This window comes from Papio anubis, chromosome 5 (genome assembly GCF_008728515.1).
Source record: "Papio anubis isolate 15944 chromosome 5, Panubis1.0, whole genome shotgun sequence".
In the NCBI taxonomy this organism is placed as follows: domain Eukaryota; kingdom Metazoa; phylum Chordata; class Mammalia; order Primates; family Cercopithecidae; genus Papio; species Papio anubis.
Genome location: NC_044980.1, coordinates 88,613,609 through 88,632,042, shown reverse-complemented (window position 1 = coordinate 88,632,042; position 18,434 = coordinate 88,613,609). Strand labels below are relative to the sequence as shown.

The following is an 18,434-nucleotide window of genomic DNA, read 5'->3' as shown; positions in this document are numbered from 1 at the left end:
TGGGGCCTTCTATCTTCCTAAGAGTCTTCTCTGACGGGGCTGTGCCCTGCCCAGTGAAACAAAGGACTGAATATTTTCTCAAAAATGTTTAAAAATTTGACCCATGTAACGCGGACACTCCACACTCACGGAAGTGGGCAGAAGGGGGAGGGGGCAAAAAAGGAAAGAAAAGCTTCTTCAGCCTTGGCGTGGAGCAGCTGCTGTTCCTTACCCAGACGGGACAGTCGTGGACCACCAGCTTGACATTCCCAAACGCACTGGCCTGATACTCGGTGAACACTGGACGCGCGACCGTGCTGGCCGCGTTCAGCAACAAGCTGCTCTCATCCCCCGAGACCAGAGGGCTTCTCCCCAGGTAAGTGCGGATGAGCCCCGACGGCCGGTTGTCCTGGTGGAACGCGTCCCCCTCGTTCCCCAGCGCCACGATGTGGATGGACCTGCACGGACAGAGAGGGGGCGAGGGGAGAAGGGAAGCACGGTCAGCGCGCGGGTCTCTCCTCGGAACAGGAAGTGCAGGGGACAGCGCGCTGCTAGGATGGGTACCAGCCCCCGTCCCTGGGGCGCACGGCACGCGCTGGAGAGAGACAATGGCAGGACGGCGGCGCGTACGTACATGATCTCAAATCCAAGGGCAGGGCGGCGACTCGGAGAAAAGCAGCGGCTTACGGCCTCACGGGGCTCCCGGGCGGCGAGTTCACCCGCAATCCGCTCATCCCCGGCCGCGTCCCTCTCGCGCGCCTCCACCGCGGCGGGGCCGACGCAGAGCGGGGCCGGGGCCGCGCCAGCCAGCGAGCGAGCCGGACACCAGGGCGGGCTAGCGGGCGGGGGGCAAGCTGCTGCTACTCAGAGACTGCCCGGGAACATCGCCGGGCGCGGGACCGCCGCGCAGCCCCGAGTGGACGCAGCTGACCGCAGTCCCCTCTCCGCCGCGCCTCCTCGGCTGGCAGCTATCGCCTCCTGCTGCTGCTCCCGCTGCTCCTCCTCCTCCTCTAGGCAGAGAAGGGGGGTCAGGGAGATCGGGGCCTCCGCCCCCTCGGCGGACCGGGCGCAGCACGTGCCGGCCCCGGGGGTCGAGCGGACACGGGGAACGCGCTCCCCGCCGAGGCCCTGGAGCTCCCGCGGCGGCGGCCGGACACAAAGGAGTGGCCCGCGCGAGGCGCCGCGGAATATAAATTAATAAATACAACGCCCCAGCCCGAGAGCTCCCGACCGCCAATCCGCCTGCAGCAAGTTTGTTCAACTCGCAAGGCCGTAACCAGAGCCAGGAAAGGGGGGTGGGGCGATGGGGCCCCCGCTCGCTCCGGACTGGAAAAAGGAGGTTAGGGAAGCTAGGGATTCCAGCACGAGTGCCGCCCCAGCAACCCGATTTTCCCCCCTCTTGGCTTTGACCGAAAGTGCTTTACCACGACTGCCGCTTTGTCATTTGTCAACATGCGCTACAGCTGTTTTCTAAAATCATACTTGTGAGAAAAAATAAAGGCAACATTCATGCCGCTGCAGAAAGGGTTCTTTGTTCGCACACCAATTAATTTGCTAATGTCGCCTTGTGGGGATTATTTACTATTTCGAGCTATATTTAGCGTATTTTAGCGAAAACTTCAGGATTTTAAATGCTGGGCTTTTTAGTGTGATCGTTTTTAAAGGAAGTTATGTATGGGGGTTTAATGTGTTGGTGAGTTAAATGCTAGTTTACTTGGAGATTTTTCTGTACACATTGTGGACACATATTTAATAATAGCTCCGCAGACCAACTGAAAACATAATCAGGTAAATGCAAAGATACTTTAGATTCTTTCATAATAATGCACTGAAGTAAAGGCTATGAATATCCCTAGCGTGCTTCAAACTACCTCAATACAAACGAACACTGGGATCCACTTACTAACACCAAAATGGGCCAGGGATTACTCTGGGGTTAGACTCCTCCATACAGTATTAAAATTCTAACCAGTACCTTACTCCGTGTTAAAAAGAGTTCTTGCTTATCCTTTTATCTATTTATTTTTCCCTTCTGTAAAATTGGACTGTTTCTTTTCTCAACTGAGCTATTTTGAGGGTATAAAAGAGGGGGTATTGAGTAGGGTAGTAAAAAACTAGGGTAACAGCTTTTTATTATGGGCCCTTATTGCTCGGTTGAAAGTAGTTTAGTAGTTTCTGGTGCTCAGAGAAGATATAATAGGAGACATTCTTTATGTGGTCACTAATTTTTTTAAATCTAATTTCCCTTTGCGTTTTCTATGATTTCTCTTTTAGTCTCTAGAACCTAAACCATCCTTAAAAATTCCAGCATTCAGGATCACTTTTTCTCTTGGGTTAATGGAAAATATATTTTCTCATCAGTCTCTTCCAGAAACCCATCAGTCAAAAACAAAGACACTAGAATGGATGAATGGATAGAGAAAATGTGGTATACACATGTAATGGACGATTAGCCTTTAAAAAAGCAGAAAATTCCTTCATAAACTACAACGTGGATGAACCTTGAGGACCTTGGGCTAAGTGGAATCAGCCAGTTGCAAATCACAAAAAGTGATTCCATTTATAGGAGGTATCTAAAGTAGTCAAACTCTTAGAAACAGAAAGTAGAATAATGGTTACCAGGGGCTGGGGAGAGGGGAAAAGGAGTCGTTGTTCAACAGGTATAGTGTTTCAGGTTTGCAGGAAGAAAAAGTTATAGATATCTGTTGCATGAGGTGCATCTATAGTTCATACTATACTGAACTATAGGACTGAACACTAGAACATTATTAACTAAACACTAGAACATGATTAACGTGGTAAATATTGTTATATTTTATGACAATATAAAAATATTAATACAAAAATGAAACAAAAAAAGACACCAAAGTTGCTGACAACTGGGAAGTGTCAGAAAGGGGGAAAGTATTCATTTTTTCCTTCGTTACTGAATATGTGAGCCAAGCCTGTGCTGGGTAGGCATGGGAGATCCCAAGATACATAAGACTTGGTCATTGACCTTAAGAAGCTAAGGCAATTTGTTACCAGAAAGGGGTCCCAATCCCGACTCCAAAAGAGAGTTCTTGGACCTCCAGTGAGGAATTCAGGGAGTCCATAAAGTGAAAGCAAGTTGATTAAGAAAATAAAGGAATAAAATAATGCCTACTCCGTAGGCAGAGCAGTGTCATAGGCTGCTCAGCTGAGTATACTTATAGTTATTTCTTGATTATATGCTAAACAAGGGGTGGATTATTCATGAGTTTTTCTGGAAAGGGTGGGCAATTCCCAGAACTGAGAGTTCCTCCGCTTTTTAGACCATATAGGGTAACTTCCTGACTTTGCCATGACATTTGTAAACTGTCATTGTGCTGGTGGAGTGTCTTTTAGCATGCTAGCGCATTATAATTAGCATATAATGAGCAGTGAGGTTGACCAGAGGTCCCTGTCACCACCATCTTGGTTTTGGTGGGTTTGGGCCGGCTTCTTTACCGCATTCTGTTTTATCAGCAAGGTCTTTGTGACCTGTATCTTCCGCTGACCTTCTATCTCATCCTGTGGCTAAGAATGCCTAACCTTCTAGGAATGCAGCCCAGTAGGTTTCAGCCTTGGTGTACCCAGCCCCTACTCAAGATGGAGTTGCTCTGGTTCAAACGCCTCTGACATATTAATTAGTTTGTGAATATTAGCACACTTAATCCTTTTGAAAACATTCTAGTTCCTTAAGTGATTAGGCAGTCAGTAAAAGAGGTAAGTACAAAGTAAAAGATAAGTTCAGTGAATGTTAGGAAGAGATCTGTGCTTTCTGTGTCAGATAGAAGTTCATAAAGGAAGTAAACATTGTCTTAGATCTTAAAAGATTAAGAGTTTGTTAGCTTTGGAGGAAGAGGAGGTTAGAAGGGAAGGAGTATTTCAAAGATCTGGACAGACATCACATGCAAAGGTATAAAAAAATGGAAGATCATGACTCGTCCTAGGAACAGCAAGAGATGAAGTTAGTGCTAGCATGAAGATTTCTATATTAAAGCAGGCAGAAAAAAGAATGGTGGAGGCTTCCCAAGAGATTTCTGGAGTCATACCTGGTGATACTCAAGCTACAAATTGAGTATCTGGTACAAAGCCTGGGTACATACTCACCAAACCTGTTTTCTTTTCCAAGACAGCTAAATGACATTTCTCAAATTTTGTGCATATAGGTAGAGCTACATGATTAGTTCTCATCAACGGAATATGATCCCTGCTGAGCAGTAGAGAAGTGTGTCTCTCCATTCTCTTTTATCTTCCTGTCTCAACCACATGAAGTCAGGTCAACCTTGAAGCCAGGTGTTTGAAGCTATTGGGACTGCAGTGTGGAACCAGTCCTTGAATGACTAGTTAGAGCAGAGCTTCCTCACAGCATGCATTGTACTGTGATTTGAGTGATAAATAGATCTTCAGTGAGTTGAGCCAGACATTTTGAGGTCAATTATTACAGCAGCAAGTGTTATTTATCTTGGCTAAAAGAATATCACAGATGGTCCATTTCCTGGTATCTTAAAGATCTTTTCATAATTTTCTTATGATCACTTTTTTAAAGTTATTTCCCGTTTATTTCAAATTTTTATTTGTTTTATGTATTTGTAGTTTCTCTCATTAGCACATTTAAAAAATTTTATTTTACCAGTGTTAACAGAACAGATATCACATGTCCTCCAACCTCAAGGTCACGGGGGAACACACAGGAAGGGCTTCCAACCCAAACAATATTTTTTTCCTATTTTAGTGGCTGAAATGCCACCATTTCATATTTACTCTATTAGATGTTCTTATCCCTAAAGAAGATGTAGCATAAGGTACAGTGAGGACATGTAAAGTAATTGGGTGGCCTATTACTAGTCCCCAAATTGTGAATATTCATATACTGGTTTTTGAAAAACATGTTGGTTCCTTAACAGCTGGAGAGGAAGTAAGCATTGGTGAGGTCCGGCCTAGAGATCTAGGCTTGGCAGAAGATTTTTTCCAACTATGTTTCAAGGAAAACTAGGTTTCCATAGAAGAATCTTCAAATCAGCTTGAGGAGGTGGCAGAAAAAGAGTAAGCAGTGAGATCTGAACTCTGACACTGCATCTTAAAGTCAATCAGGGCGGTCTTATTGCTATCTTTATAAAAAAAAGTTTCATATTCATTTTCATTAAAAAGATGGGTTTTCCAAGGTTAAAAACCAACACAATTTTTAAGACCACTTATCTAGAGCCTGAGTCTTCAAGGTGGGGTACAGAAGATGATCCCTGAAATTCCAGAATAAACTTCTAATCACACCCATTGTTTTTCTACCGAAAAAAAAAGGGAGGAGAAAAAAATTAAGCTTTACTACTAGTTAATGTCAAGATTGTTGCTGGTACCCCAGGCTGACCAGTAAGTGGGCAGACACAAGGAGTGTTGGGGGCACGGCAGCAATAGGATGCACAGTGAGGGGTAGCGGGAGGGCTGTATGTTCACTTTCAACGTACTGCCACATGTTGCAGTTTCTGTTTCTAAGGGGACTTATGAATGATATTTAAATAAACTAATGTTACAGCAGGAACCAAGGGAGACAGTGTTAAAAATGCAAGAAGAAGCAAAAACACCCAGCCAAGCTGATGTTTCTGACACTCTTTGGGAGCCACATTGCAAGGTAAAAAACCAACGACTAATCAGATTTGCCAAGAAGTTGACCGTAATAATAGATTATAAAAAACACTGTTTTAAGTATGAATTTACAGCCATTTTTGGGAACATTGATTTCACCCTAAGTGCATATTATAGTTAATAGATAATGATATTCTAAACTGATTACAATTCGCTAGCAACTTAAAAACTAAACATCAAAGTATTGAAGGCAAACTCAATAAAGTTTCTAGCATGTTTAAGTAGTGTACTATATACAAGTCAATACTTTCAAGAAAAGTCACCAAGAATAAATGCTACAAAGTCTCTTCTGAGCTTTCTTAAAAATGAAAGTCAAAAAGCAGCACACTCTTGGGGAAATAGTTTTCTTCTTGCCAAGATAAAAATATCTAAAATAATACATAGAACACAAATGGAAAAAAACAACTGCATTCCTTTGTTAGCAAATACCTTGAGAATCTTCACATGAAGTTTTGCTAAACATCCAGTCATAAGTATCTGAACAAGTTAAACAATGTGGAAAGTTTACTATAAGGTTAAACTGAAAGGACAGATGTTTTTAATATGTTCCACTTTATGGTATTTGAGAAATTCTGTTTCAGTTTAGTATTTACTACATTGTGTTCCAACAAATGAAATACATTTTGAAATAACTTTTTTTGTGATCCACTAAAGAAAAGCTGTAGTAGAGAAGACATATTTTCTCTTCTACATCTTTTGACAATACTGTAAACAATAATTGACTGTTTAAAAATAAAAACTGTGTTTTATGCAAAACTTCTTTACATGTAACCACTGACAGATTAGTTGTTTTGACTAAATATTAAAAAAAAAAAAAAAGAATAGAAAAGAAGAATTCCAAGCTAACATTACAATGAGAGCAACCACATGAAATTCATTCACAGCATATCTCCTATGCAATTTATTCTAACAAAGAAGCTGGAGCCAGAATACACAACACTGTAAGAGGTTATACAAGTAGTTAATTTTGTAGAAACAAGAATTTTATAGCAGCTTGAAAAAGTTTTTGTTGTGCAATACAACACACATAAAGAAAAGTGCAGAAAAGCTATGCGCATGATTTAATAAATAATTATAAAATAAACATTCCTAAAATCTCTCAGGTCAAAAGTGAGAGCAGTCTCAGTGCTCATGGAAAGGCGTGTGCTTGTGTGTGTGCACGCACGGCGCCCCTCTTCAGCTACAGCCCTCTTCTTCTTTCCCTCAGAGATTATAATAAGCCTGGCTTTTGTAATGATTATTCATTTTTCGTTAGACTTTTACTACCTCTATGTGCATTCCTAAACAGATATTTTGGTTTTGCTTCCTTTTGAACGCTTTCTAAGTGGGATCACACTGTATGTATTTGTGCCTTGATTCTTTTATTCATCATCATTTGTAAGATTAAATGGTGTTGCTGTAGCTGTGGTTTGTTTTTCTCCTTTTCATTGCTGAATAGCATCCAATGCAAATATATGCCACCATTTATTTATCCATCCCATTGTAGATAGACTCGTGGGCTATTTCCAGTTTCTGCCTATTATAAACAAAGCTGCTAGGATCACTTTTGCTTCAAAATATAGTATATTTGTGGGTGTGCTAGGTCACATGGCATGTGTATGTCCAGGGTTCTACACATAATTTTGTTTTTTAAGACATGGGGTTTCACTTTGTTGACCAGGCTAGACTCAATTGATTCTCCCACCTCAGCCTCCCAAGTAGCTGGGACTACAGGTGCATGCCACCATGTCCAGCTCCATAATTCTTTATACACTTAAATATACTTACCATGTACCAGGCATTACATTAAGTGCTTTGCAAATACTGACTCATTTAATTCTCACAGCCACCTTATGGAGTAGGTTCTATTATTATCCTAATTTACTGGAGAGAAAATGGGGCACAAAGAGGTTAAGAAACTTGGCCACATGAAAAAAAGAGGCAAGAAACTTGTGGATCACCTGTGGTCAAGTGATAGAAACCAGCCTGGCCAACGTGTTGAAACCCCATCTCTACTAAAATTACAAAAGTTAGTTGGGCATGGTGGCGGGAGCCTGTAGTCCCAGTTACTTGGGAGGCTAAGGCAAGTAATCCCAGCTACCCAAGTAGGGGGCAGAGGAGCTGGGATTCCAATTCAGACAATTGGCCCCAGGGTCTGTGCCCTTACCCAGTGTTTGAAACTGCCTCCTTCATTATGTAATGTTTGTGATTGAAAACAAGGCAGGTAACCTATAAAAACTCTTCCATATTATAGAATTTTGTAACTCCCTAAACGTTTTCCAAATATAATTTCAATCAGTTCTGAAACTATGTGTTAAACATGTAAAAACGTATTACGCTTCTGATTAGTTTCAGAAACAGATGAGTAACATTTTGCAAGCAGGAAATATATTCATCAAATATCAACTAAAACTTTTGCATAATGGGACTGAAAAATGAGAATCATGAAGCAGTTCTTCATTGATAAATTCCACAGATCTTTTTAAGTTCTTTTCAGAGAGCCTTTAAATAAACTGAACATAAAACCAGATAACTGTATTGCTGTGTCATAAAATGTAAACCAAGATTTTAAAATGAGACATATTCAATTGTCCTTCTCCCTGTAAAGCTTTATTCACAATAACTTTTGAGAGGAAAATTTCATAATGTATGTATCATTATCAAATAATGTATCACAATTAATACATTAAACTACGATTGACTTGATCTTCATCTCATCTATTAAAAATTTTCTGTTTGTGTTATATTGTATTCCTAGTAATATATGCATGTAATTTATAGCCCTTGGGAGTGTGCTCACATTGTTTTCTGATGGGGTGCTCGGTCAAAAAAGTTTGGAGACTCCTGGCTGGTGCTTTGGGCTGTGCTCTGAAGGACAAGCTTAGAGATACCACAGTGAAGCTGGGCCTGCCAGGATGCAGAACACAGCACTGGGGCTGGCTACTGTGGTAAGGGAGGCTGCGACACAGGAAGTAAAGGAGAGATAGGGAAAAGCAACACAGATAAACTGCAGACCCATTTGCCTAGCAATCAGCTCCGCGAAAAATGTATTTGTATTGTTTTAACTAATGAGAGATAAAGTGTGCAAATTTACACAAAATTTATAAAATTCAAGATTGGCTTTTTTTAAAAACAACAACAACAACAAGAGTTTGCATGTACTTCATGACAGTAACTTAAGCAAAGTAATTCACCAAGACCAATGACCATTTAGTCAGTCTTCAGCAAAGTTGACTTTACTTATTTTATTCCCTGGGTCATTCTTCCCAGAGAACGAGCCTACAGTCTTCTTCTAAATTGTCGATTTCTTTTAAATTGTGAGGCTGTAATCTCAGTTGTGTTTGGAAAAGTCAAAGTGAGAATCTAGAACAAGCTTGTCCAACCTGCGGCCTAAGGGCCGCATGTGGCCCAGGATGGCTTTGAATGTGGCTCAACACAAATTTTTAAACTTTCTTAAAACATTATGAGATTTTCTTTTTTTTTTTTTTTGCTATCTTTTTTTTTTTTTTTTTTAAGTTCACCAGCTATCATTAGTGTTAGTGTATTTTATGTGTGGCTCAAGACAATTCTTCTTCTTCCAGTGTGGCCCAGGGAAGCCCTGATCTAGAATGTTATGTACATGTGAAATCCAGCTATCCTAAACTCTTTCAGAAAATGTCGATGTTTGTTTCTTTGTTTGAACTTCGGTTATCTACCCACCTCTATCATTGTGCTCAGTGATGTTTTTAAAACAACTGTTTGGTTTTACAGTTAAAATATTACTTAAAAATAGCAGAACATACGTTTCTTTGAATCAGAGCTCCCTTTTTCTACTAGCATTTTTCAAAGGGTTGAACTCCAAAGAATTCTGGTAATCTGGCCTTTAATATGCCTGCTCTGTTATTTAGCTCTTGAAAAGTGATAAGACTCTTTTAGGCCAGGCACAGTGGCTCACTCCTATAATCCCAGCACTTTGGGAAGCCGAGGTGGGAGGATCAACAGGAGTTCAAGACCAGCCTGGCCAACAAGGTGAAACCCCACCTCTACTGAAAATACAAAAAATAGCCGGGCGTGGTGGCGGGAGTCTGTAGTCCCACTTACTTGGGAGGCTGAGGCAGGAGAATCGCTTGAACTCGGGAGGCAGAGGTGGCAGTGAGCTGAGATCGCACCACTGAACTGAAGCCTGGGTGACAGAGCGAGACTCCATCTCAAAAAAAAAAAAAACCTCTTTTAAATTATAAAATACCACCCCCAGGGATGTATATAAATAAATATAAGTATTGTTATCAAGCACCATTGATTGTGTATTATGTAGTTATGCATAATTTTTTTGAAGTTTTCCATTTGTAGTCATACAGAAATATAGTATGTTAGAGTTAAGTGGTATAATACTTTGCTGGCATGTCTTCTTTTCAATGAACTCTAATATGTTAAAAAATAGATTTTGTTCAGTATTGCTATAATTTGGCTCATGTTTTAACTGTACTAAAAGCCTTTCCCATCTCCTGCACTCCCTTTGCTTGCTGTGTTGTTTACATGCATCTCTGCTATGGCCATCCATTGGGTACTATCCCAGCTGGCACATTTTACAAACATGCTTTGAAATGTTCTCCTTTTTTATTCAGAAGCTGTCACAGATCATTTCCCCTGACTTCGTCTGCCCTCACACAATACATTTGGTCCTCATTTTTCTCAACTTGTTTATAACTTTTCACTTCTCACTCTATAATCCTGTCTGCAGTTAAAAATTTGATTTTACAGTTAATAGTAATTAAAATTTTCTTAGAGATTTTTCTTTGTTTGAGAAAAGTCCTGCTAATGCCATTATATATTAGGTTGGCAGCTCTACCCCTCATGAATAGTCCTTTTGGCATTCTAATAGATCACCTAGCTGAAACATTTAACAATTTTGGCTTATCTTACAGACATTTTTTCACTTTTTTTTTTTTTCCTGCTCATTTACTCTTTCCTGAGATTCCCTTGGACACATTCTTACTTATTTTGATCTTCATGTTCCTTTTTTTTTTTTTTTCAAATGCTGTCTCTCAAGCAGAATCAGATATTCCTCTTTAGAGCTCCTTAAATATTTAAAATATTAAGCTGGGACTTCAGTAATATCTCTGATTGATATTCTCTCCTCTTTTACCTTCAAATTAAAACATATGCACTCGTGTAATCATTCCCATCCTTCCAGTTATACTACTAGTTTCTTTCCCCTGGCTATATTTAGCCAGATCCAAACCCCCTGCCCCGTCAGTAACTGTCACAACTCCGACAAGGCCCGTTCTGTTTCTGCTAATGAAGGAGTGTTTTCAGTGTTCATCTTCAACATGTTCTTGTGTTACCAGCTCCCTCCAGTTCTAGGACCTGGGTAGGACAAGGGCACTCTCCAACTACATTAAAAGGCATTTAGACCTTTCTCAGTGATGTGATAAATATGGATAGCCAAGCAAAGGTCCTTCTGGACTAATCTCAGTGGCAAGCAGAGCTTTTCAAACTTCTCCACTAAGTTAGAGATACCCGAGCAGAGCCTCCACTATTCCCATCCCTAAACTCTCATTCAGGCTGCAACGTAAATAGTGCAGTGCAGGCCCTGATTTCTTCAAAGTCTTCCCAGAGTTTTTTTTGCCTTTAAGTCATAGTGTATCCTTATTGATTTAATATAAAAATAAGGATTACTTAACCACCAGGTAAAATTAAGGGATGTGCCATGTTTAGACTGACTTTTCTTTTAGATAGTTTTGTTTACCACCATAGAAATTGACAAATCATAAGAAGAACCTATTAAATTCTAAGGAGCCAGAAAATCCTTTTCTTCAGTAAAACATGGCAACAAATGACATTTTGTTGAACAAATTAGTGCACAATTCTTTTTGTAGGTGAACAGAAACAAAAGAATAATCAGTCATTGTTACTAGAATGTTTGTCATATTGGCAAAAATCTGTTTTTACTGATCATTATATCTAACTCTTCAGAATCATGGGAAAAGTCTATGAGTCTATCTATGAATAAAAAGAATGAGACACTCAGAAATGTGCAGCCCTGGTATAACATAAGCAGCAGTGAAGTATAATGTAATACAAACAAAACAAAACAGACAAAAAAAAAAAAGCAGAGTTTACTTTGCTTTGTTTTGTTTCAGCACAAGCATTTTAGTGCTCACTAGCTGTAGCCTTGAAATGGAACAGTCTGTTACTAGGCCACCACCCACAAACAGCCACAAATTGTACACTATTAGTAACTCTCCATGCTAGACTCTAGAATTAGGAGACATTTTCAGCCAGTGCATTTTATTAATTCACTATGATCTAATATAAATTCCTCAGTCCTTTTGCATTAACTATGATTACAACAATGTTTTGCTAATGATCCCCATCATGATCTCAAAGATTTTTATTGCAGGAAGTGAAACTGATCTAAATAGAGTCACTATTCTAAACAACTGAGCTAGAAATGTCATGGGGAGAGGCCAGCTGGGCTGCTCAGGCTGGCCTCAGGATGACATTGCCTGTTAAGTCACATTGTCCAAGGCTCATTCTTCAGTTTTGCAAGTCCACAAACTTTATTTTGTCAAGGTGCCCAGGGTTGATCACACTCAGGGGACTAGGTTTGTCCCAATCCAAAGCACAGAGGCCAATGTGTAAACTAGAATACTTATTTGCTCATTTGTAATGGGACTCTCGACTATTAAAGGGGTAGAAACTTATAATAGGTAGCAAATACTGTCTTCCCTTATAGGAAAGTCTACATGGGAAGCCCATCATTATCATTATCTTTTCAGTTCAACAGACATTTTTTAAGCACCTGGATCAATATGACCTGTACATTTTATCCCAAGGATGTTTTGTGTCTATAAACACTTTTATTAGAACTATACCAACACCGAGTTATCACAGAGAGATACCATTTCCAGAGCAAACTGCATTAAGTCAATTTATGCCTTGACCAATTTTCTAAAATTTTCTCTTCTGATTGGCAGGTTCAGCCATTTAGGAAAGACCGGTGACCTTTCTGCATGATGGCATTAACTACAAAGATCATCCAAGAGCCACAGTCACAAAGCCAGTCTCTGAATATGGTTCCTCAAAGAAATCTTATAACTGAACAGGTATGCAAATAATTGCATGTAATGCATATATGTGTTTTACTATTAGATTCTCGTATCAAGTAGTGATGTAAAAACTTGGAATCTCCAGAGCTAGACCAATACTGCTCACTACCCAGTATCAGGGTATTACTAAAATGAATTCTTGAAAATTTTATAGCCAGTTTAACCTAACTTGCCCTATTCCCTGATAGCCTTATTACAGGCCCAGCTGTAATTTATCTTGGCCATCTAGGTTTACCCATCTAGGTTTACCCATGCTTTGCTTCCTGTCGAGTCTTTCTAGTTCACCTTCTGGAATTCCAATCTGGGTAGAGAGGGAGAACCAGTTAATTACTCTTTCATCCTGCTGAACCACTTCTGTTCTTCTGAGATTCAAGGAAGACATTTACTATACTCCCGTCTTTCTCTCCTGTTGCTGTCATTTAGCAACCTCCCAGTCAACCACCTAACCTCATTCCCCTCAACACACACATTGTTCATTAAATGCTCAGTATCTAGCCTCTGTCTTTCTCTCGACTCCAGATATGTCCGTGGTCCTCTATGATCTCAATGGCCTCATGAACTCCTTTTCAACATCTCAGCCTCTTTTTCCATGATGACCTTCACCTCCCTTCCACTTTATACCTCCTTACCATGGCCAGACCCTAAATAATGTCACTGCCTGCAACAGCTCCACATCTAAAACAACACATTCAGTTATCCAACAACTTGGACAAGCAGCCTTCTACCCTGTTTCCATCATCCAGTTGCTCCCCGCTTTTGCTCTCCTGGGACCTGCTAACTCTTGATCCTCCTGCTTTCTTCCTCTCTGCTAGTCCTCTTCTGTCTTCATTTTCTTCCCTATCCGACTGAGATTTCATGCTGCATCTCTTGTCTCTGTTCTCATAGCTTCTTTCTATTGTTTTTTAGTCTAAAACCCAAACCCTGGATCAACCTTAGTGTGTGATTTTTCAATACCCATATCTGGGTTGTAAAATATTGCTATAGAAAATCTCAAAATAGTGCATATTGATGGCATTATAAATTCATGGCCTCCAACTTCAATTGAGCATTTGGTATTGCCTGGCTCTCCAAAGTGGTTCAAGTCTTCTCACTTTCCCCTGTCTGTAACTTTGATATCTCTTCCCTCAGTCTCATGTTTTCTGTCACAGAGAAAACGGAGGCATCAACTGGGGAACTTCCCTCAGCTTCCCACAATTAGCTAACAAATGTGCATGTAGCCACATCCGTCCTTTACTTTTTCCTCCAGTCAAAATGCAATAAGAATGCGTTATCTGATCTCAGGCTGATCCCTCTGATAGTGCTGTGTGTAGACCTTTTAACTTGGAGGGACTGCACGGCATCTATTTCCCTTTTCTTCTCCCCCGCCTTCAACTTTTATCTCTCTACTGCTCTTCGCTGTTAGAGTTTAAACATATGCAAGTCTCTAGCTATTATTCTTTCTTCCCCATATGACTAGAAGCAACATTTTTTTTAAAGAAAAAAAAAAGAGAGAAAGTATCTTTTACTTTAGGGTTATTTAACTTTTTTGCTTGTTATGACTCGTATAATGGTATATAACATATTTTCTAGTGTTTAAAGCAAACTGGTTTTAAATGCTACAAAATTGCTCACCTGGAAAATTATTTACCACTTAGAATTCAAATATTTTATAAGTTCTTAATTGCTCAGTATTGTTTTCTTCTTTAAACTTTTAAATTACAAAATATACAAAAGGTATAAAACATAAATGTATAGTTTAATGAATAACTATAAAACAAATACCCACTTAACTGTCATTTAGATCAAGGAAATAACCCCATCCTATATGTCCCTTCTAAATTGATCTCACCCTTCTAGAGATAACCACCATCCTGAATTTTATTATAATGATTCCACTCTTTATGGATTTAACCCTTTCTTTGTCCCTCCAGGCCCATTCTTCCCCTTCTCCATCTTGCTCCATCCACTGAGAAGCTAACTTGTATATCAACAGATTCCTTTGGCCTCTGGCTTCTAGTTAGGTTTAGTCAATGCAGAGATCAGAGGGAGCAGAATGAGACAGGATATTTCCTTCCCCTGGCTCCTCCCCTGCAGAGTCTCCTTTGTCACCACTGTATTAGTTGAGTTATCTGGAGTAATAGAACCAACATGATGTTTGTATATATATGTGTGTGTTGTGTGTGTTTGTATATACAAACATATACATATATGTATATAATGTGTGTACCCACACACATATGCACACATATACACACACATATCTATATATTGAGAGAGAGAGAGAGAGATGTTTATTTTAAGGAATTGGCTCATGCAATTGTGGAGACTCAAATAAATCCACAATCTACAGGGTAGGCTGGCAGGCTGGAGACCTAGGGAAAAGTTGCAGTTTGAGTTCAAAGGCAGTCTGCTGGCTGAAATCCTTCTTGGTTGAGGGAGGACAATCTTTTTTCTATTAAGGCCTTCGAGTGATTTGATAAGTCCCATCCACATTACAGAGGGTAATCTGCTTTATTCAAAGTCCAACAATTTAAATGTCAATCTCATCCAAAAAATACCTTCACAGAAGCAACCAAGTATATGGACCCCATGACCCAGCCGTATTAGTCTGTTCTCACACTGCTAATAAAGACATACCTGAGACTGCATAATTTATAAAGGAAAGAGGTTTAATGGACTCACAATCATGGCAGAAGGTGAAGGAGGAGCAAAGGCATGTCTTACATGGTGGCAGGCAAGAGAACGTGTGCAGGAGAATTGCCCTTTATAAAACCATCGGATCTCATAAGACTTATTCACTATCATGAGAACAGCATGGGAAAAACTCACCCCCATGATTCAGTTACCTCCCACTGGGTCCCTCTCATGACACGTGGGGATTATGGGAGCTGCAATTCAAGATGAAATTTTCATGGGGACATAGCCAAATCATATCATTCCACCCCTGGCACCTCCCAAATCTCATGTCCTCACATTTCAGCACCAATCATGCCTTCCCAACAGTTCCCCAAAGTCTTCACTCATTTTAGCATTAACTCAAAAGTCCACCAGTCCAAAGTCTCATCTGAGATAAGGCAAGTACCTTCCACCTAGGAGCCTGTAAAATCAAAAGCAAGTTAGTTACTTCCTAGATACAATGGGGGTACAGACATTGGGTAAATATACTATTCCAAATGGGAGAAATTGGCCAAAATGAAGGGACTACAGGCTCCATGCAAGTCCTAAATCCCGTGGGGCAGTCAAATCTTAAAACTCTAAAATCATCTCTTTTGACTCCATGTCTCACATGCAGGTCACACTGATGCAAGAGGTGGGCTCCCATGGCTCTGCCCATATGGCTTTGCAGGGTATAACCTCCCCTCCTGGCTGCTTTCATGGGCTGGTATTGAGTGTCTGCGGCTTTTCCAGGTGCACAGTGCAAGCTGTAGGTGAATCTACCATTCTGGGGTTTGGAGGACGGCAGCCCTCTTCTCACACCTCCACTAGGCAGTGCCCCAGTGGGGACTCTGTGTGGGGGCTCCCACCCCACATTTCCCTCTGCACTGCCCTAGCAGAGGTTCTCCATGAGTGCTCTGCCCCTGCAGTAAACTTTTGCCTGGACATCTAGGCATTTCCATACATCCTCTGAAATCTAGGTAGAGGTTCCCAAACCTCAATTCTTGTCTTCTGTGCACCTGCAGGCTCAGCACCACATGGAAGCTGCCAGGGGTTGGGGCTTGCACACTCTAAGCCACGGCCTGAGCTTTGGCCCCTTTTAGCCACGGCTGGAGCAGCTGGGATGCAGGGCACCAAGTCCATAGGCTGCACACAGCAGGGGGGCCCTGGGCCTGGCCCAGGAAACCATTTTTCCCTTCTAGTCCTTGCGCCTGTGATGGGAGGGGATGCTGCAAGGTCTCTGACGTGCCCTGGAGACATTTTGCCCATTGTCTTTGCTAATCACCAGATTAACATTTGACTCCTCCTTACTTATGCAATTTTCTGCAGCTGGCTTGAATTTCTCCCCAGAAAATGGGTTTTTCTTTTCTGTTGCATTGTTAGACTGCAAATTTTTCAAACTTTTATGCTCTGCTTCCTCTTGAACACTTTGCTGCTTAGAAATTTCTTTTGCCAGATACCCTAAATCATCTCTCTCAAGTTCAATGTTCCACAGATCTCTAGGGCAGAGGCAAAATGCTGTCAGTCTCAGCATAGCAAGAGTGACCTTTACTCCAGTTCCCAACAAGTTCCTCATCTCCATCTGAGACCACCTCAGCCTGAACTTTACTGTCCATATCATTATCAGCATTTTGGTCAAAGCCATTCAACAAGTTTCTTGGAAGTTCTAAACTTCCCCACATCTTCCTGTCTTCTTCTGAGCCCTCCAAACTGTTTCAACCTCTGCTTGTTACTCAGTTCCAAAGTCGCTTCCACATTTTCATGTATCTTTACAGCAGCACCCTGCTCTACTGGTACCAATTTATTGTATTAGTCTGTTCTTAGACTGCTAATAAAGACATACCTGAGACTGTGTAATGTATAAATAAAAAGATGTTTAATGGACACACAGTTTCACATGGCTGGGGAGGCCTCACAATCATGGCAGAAGGCAAGGAGGAGCAAAGGCATGTCTTACATGGCAGCAGACAAGAGAACATACACGGGGAACTGCCTTTTATAAAACCATCAGATCTCATGAGTCTCATTCACTATCATGAGAACAGCCCAGGAAAAACCTGCCCCCATGAGTCAATTACCTTCCACCAGGTCCCTCCCATGACACATGGGGATTATGGGAGCTACAATTCAAGGTGAGATTTGGGTGGGGACATAGCCAAACCATATCACCAGCCAAGCTGACACATAAAATTAACCGTCACACCAAACAAAGGCCACATTTCTATTTTTTTGAGATGGAGCCTCGCTCTGTTGCCCAGGCTGGAGTGCAGTGGTGCGATCTCAGCTCTCTGCAACCTCTGCCTCCCGGGTTCAACCAATTCTCCTGCCTCAGCCTCCCAAGTAACTCAGACTACTGGAGTACATAATCACCATGCCCAGCTAATTTTTTTTTTTTTGTATTTTTAGTAGAGATGGGGTTTTGCCATGTTGGGCAGGCTTGTCTTGAACTCTTGACCTCAGGTGATCTGCCTGCCTCAGCTGCCCAAAGTGTTGGGATTACAGGCATGAGCCACCACACCTGGCCCAATTAAAAATTTAATAGGCCTTTTTAGAAATAGAGAATTCTGCCTTTTATTTTAAAAATACACACACACACACACACACACACACACACACACACACTCCCTCCTAATTTAGGGTCCTGAGAGCTTTGCATTTTTTACAAATCTTCTCCCTAACTAAAATGGCTTAAAGTAGCTAATATCTGGACCCCTTATTCAAGTATTTTGACATTACAACTATTATTTATTTGTGGTTGTTTGCTATTTGGGATTACAGGCATGAGCCACTGCGCTCAGCCCAAAAGGCCACATTTTTTATGAGACTTACCTTTCCATGCACCTCTCTCAGGCCTAGGATTGGTTATGGCTCTGGCTGTTATGAGCCCGAGGGCGTGCAGTTTTTCCTAAACTCTGCCCACACCTTTTATTAAACAGTCCTTAATTATTCAGCTTAAGTATGCCAATACACTTTCCAAGCATGCAATCCTAAATCATATAATTACCTGCTTTTGAATTTGATATAAATGGAGTCATGGTGTATATTTTCCTGTGTTGTGCTCCCTTTGTTCCGTGTTATTTATAGAAGCTTCATCCATATTGTTGTATA

The 18,434-nt window shown here is 41.0% G+C and overlaps 1 protein-coding gene and 1 long non-coding RNA gene across 2 annotated transcripts in view; one reads left to right on the top strand and one right to left on the bottom strand.

Moving 5' to 3' along the window:
* RHOBTB3 (Rho related BTB domain containing 3) overlaps window positions 1–962 on the bottom strand; it is a 65,146-nt gene extending 64,184 nt beyond the window's left edge. Inside the window, exons 1-2 of the mRNA XM_003899933.5 lie at window positions 614–962; window positions 212–437 (exon numbers count right to left, since the gene is read on the bottom strand). Of these exons, the coding sequence (XP_003899982.1) occupies window positions 212–437; window positions 614–615 (228 nt within the window). The 5' untranslated portion in view covers window positions 616–962. The remainder of the gene's footprint in view (window positions 1–211; window positions 438–613) is intronic.
* Window positions 245–18,434, top strand: part of LOC103885259 — a 32,245-nt gene continuing 14,055 nt past the window's right edge. The window contains exons 1-2 of the long non-coding RNA XR_002522649.2: window positions 245–355; window positions 12,561–12,689. This is a non-coding gene — a long non-coding RNA (uncharacterized LOC103885259). The remainder of the gene's footprint in view (window positions 356–12,560; window positions 12,690–18,434) is intronic.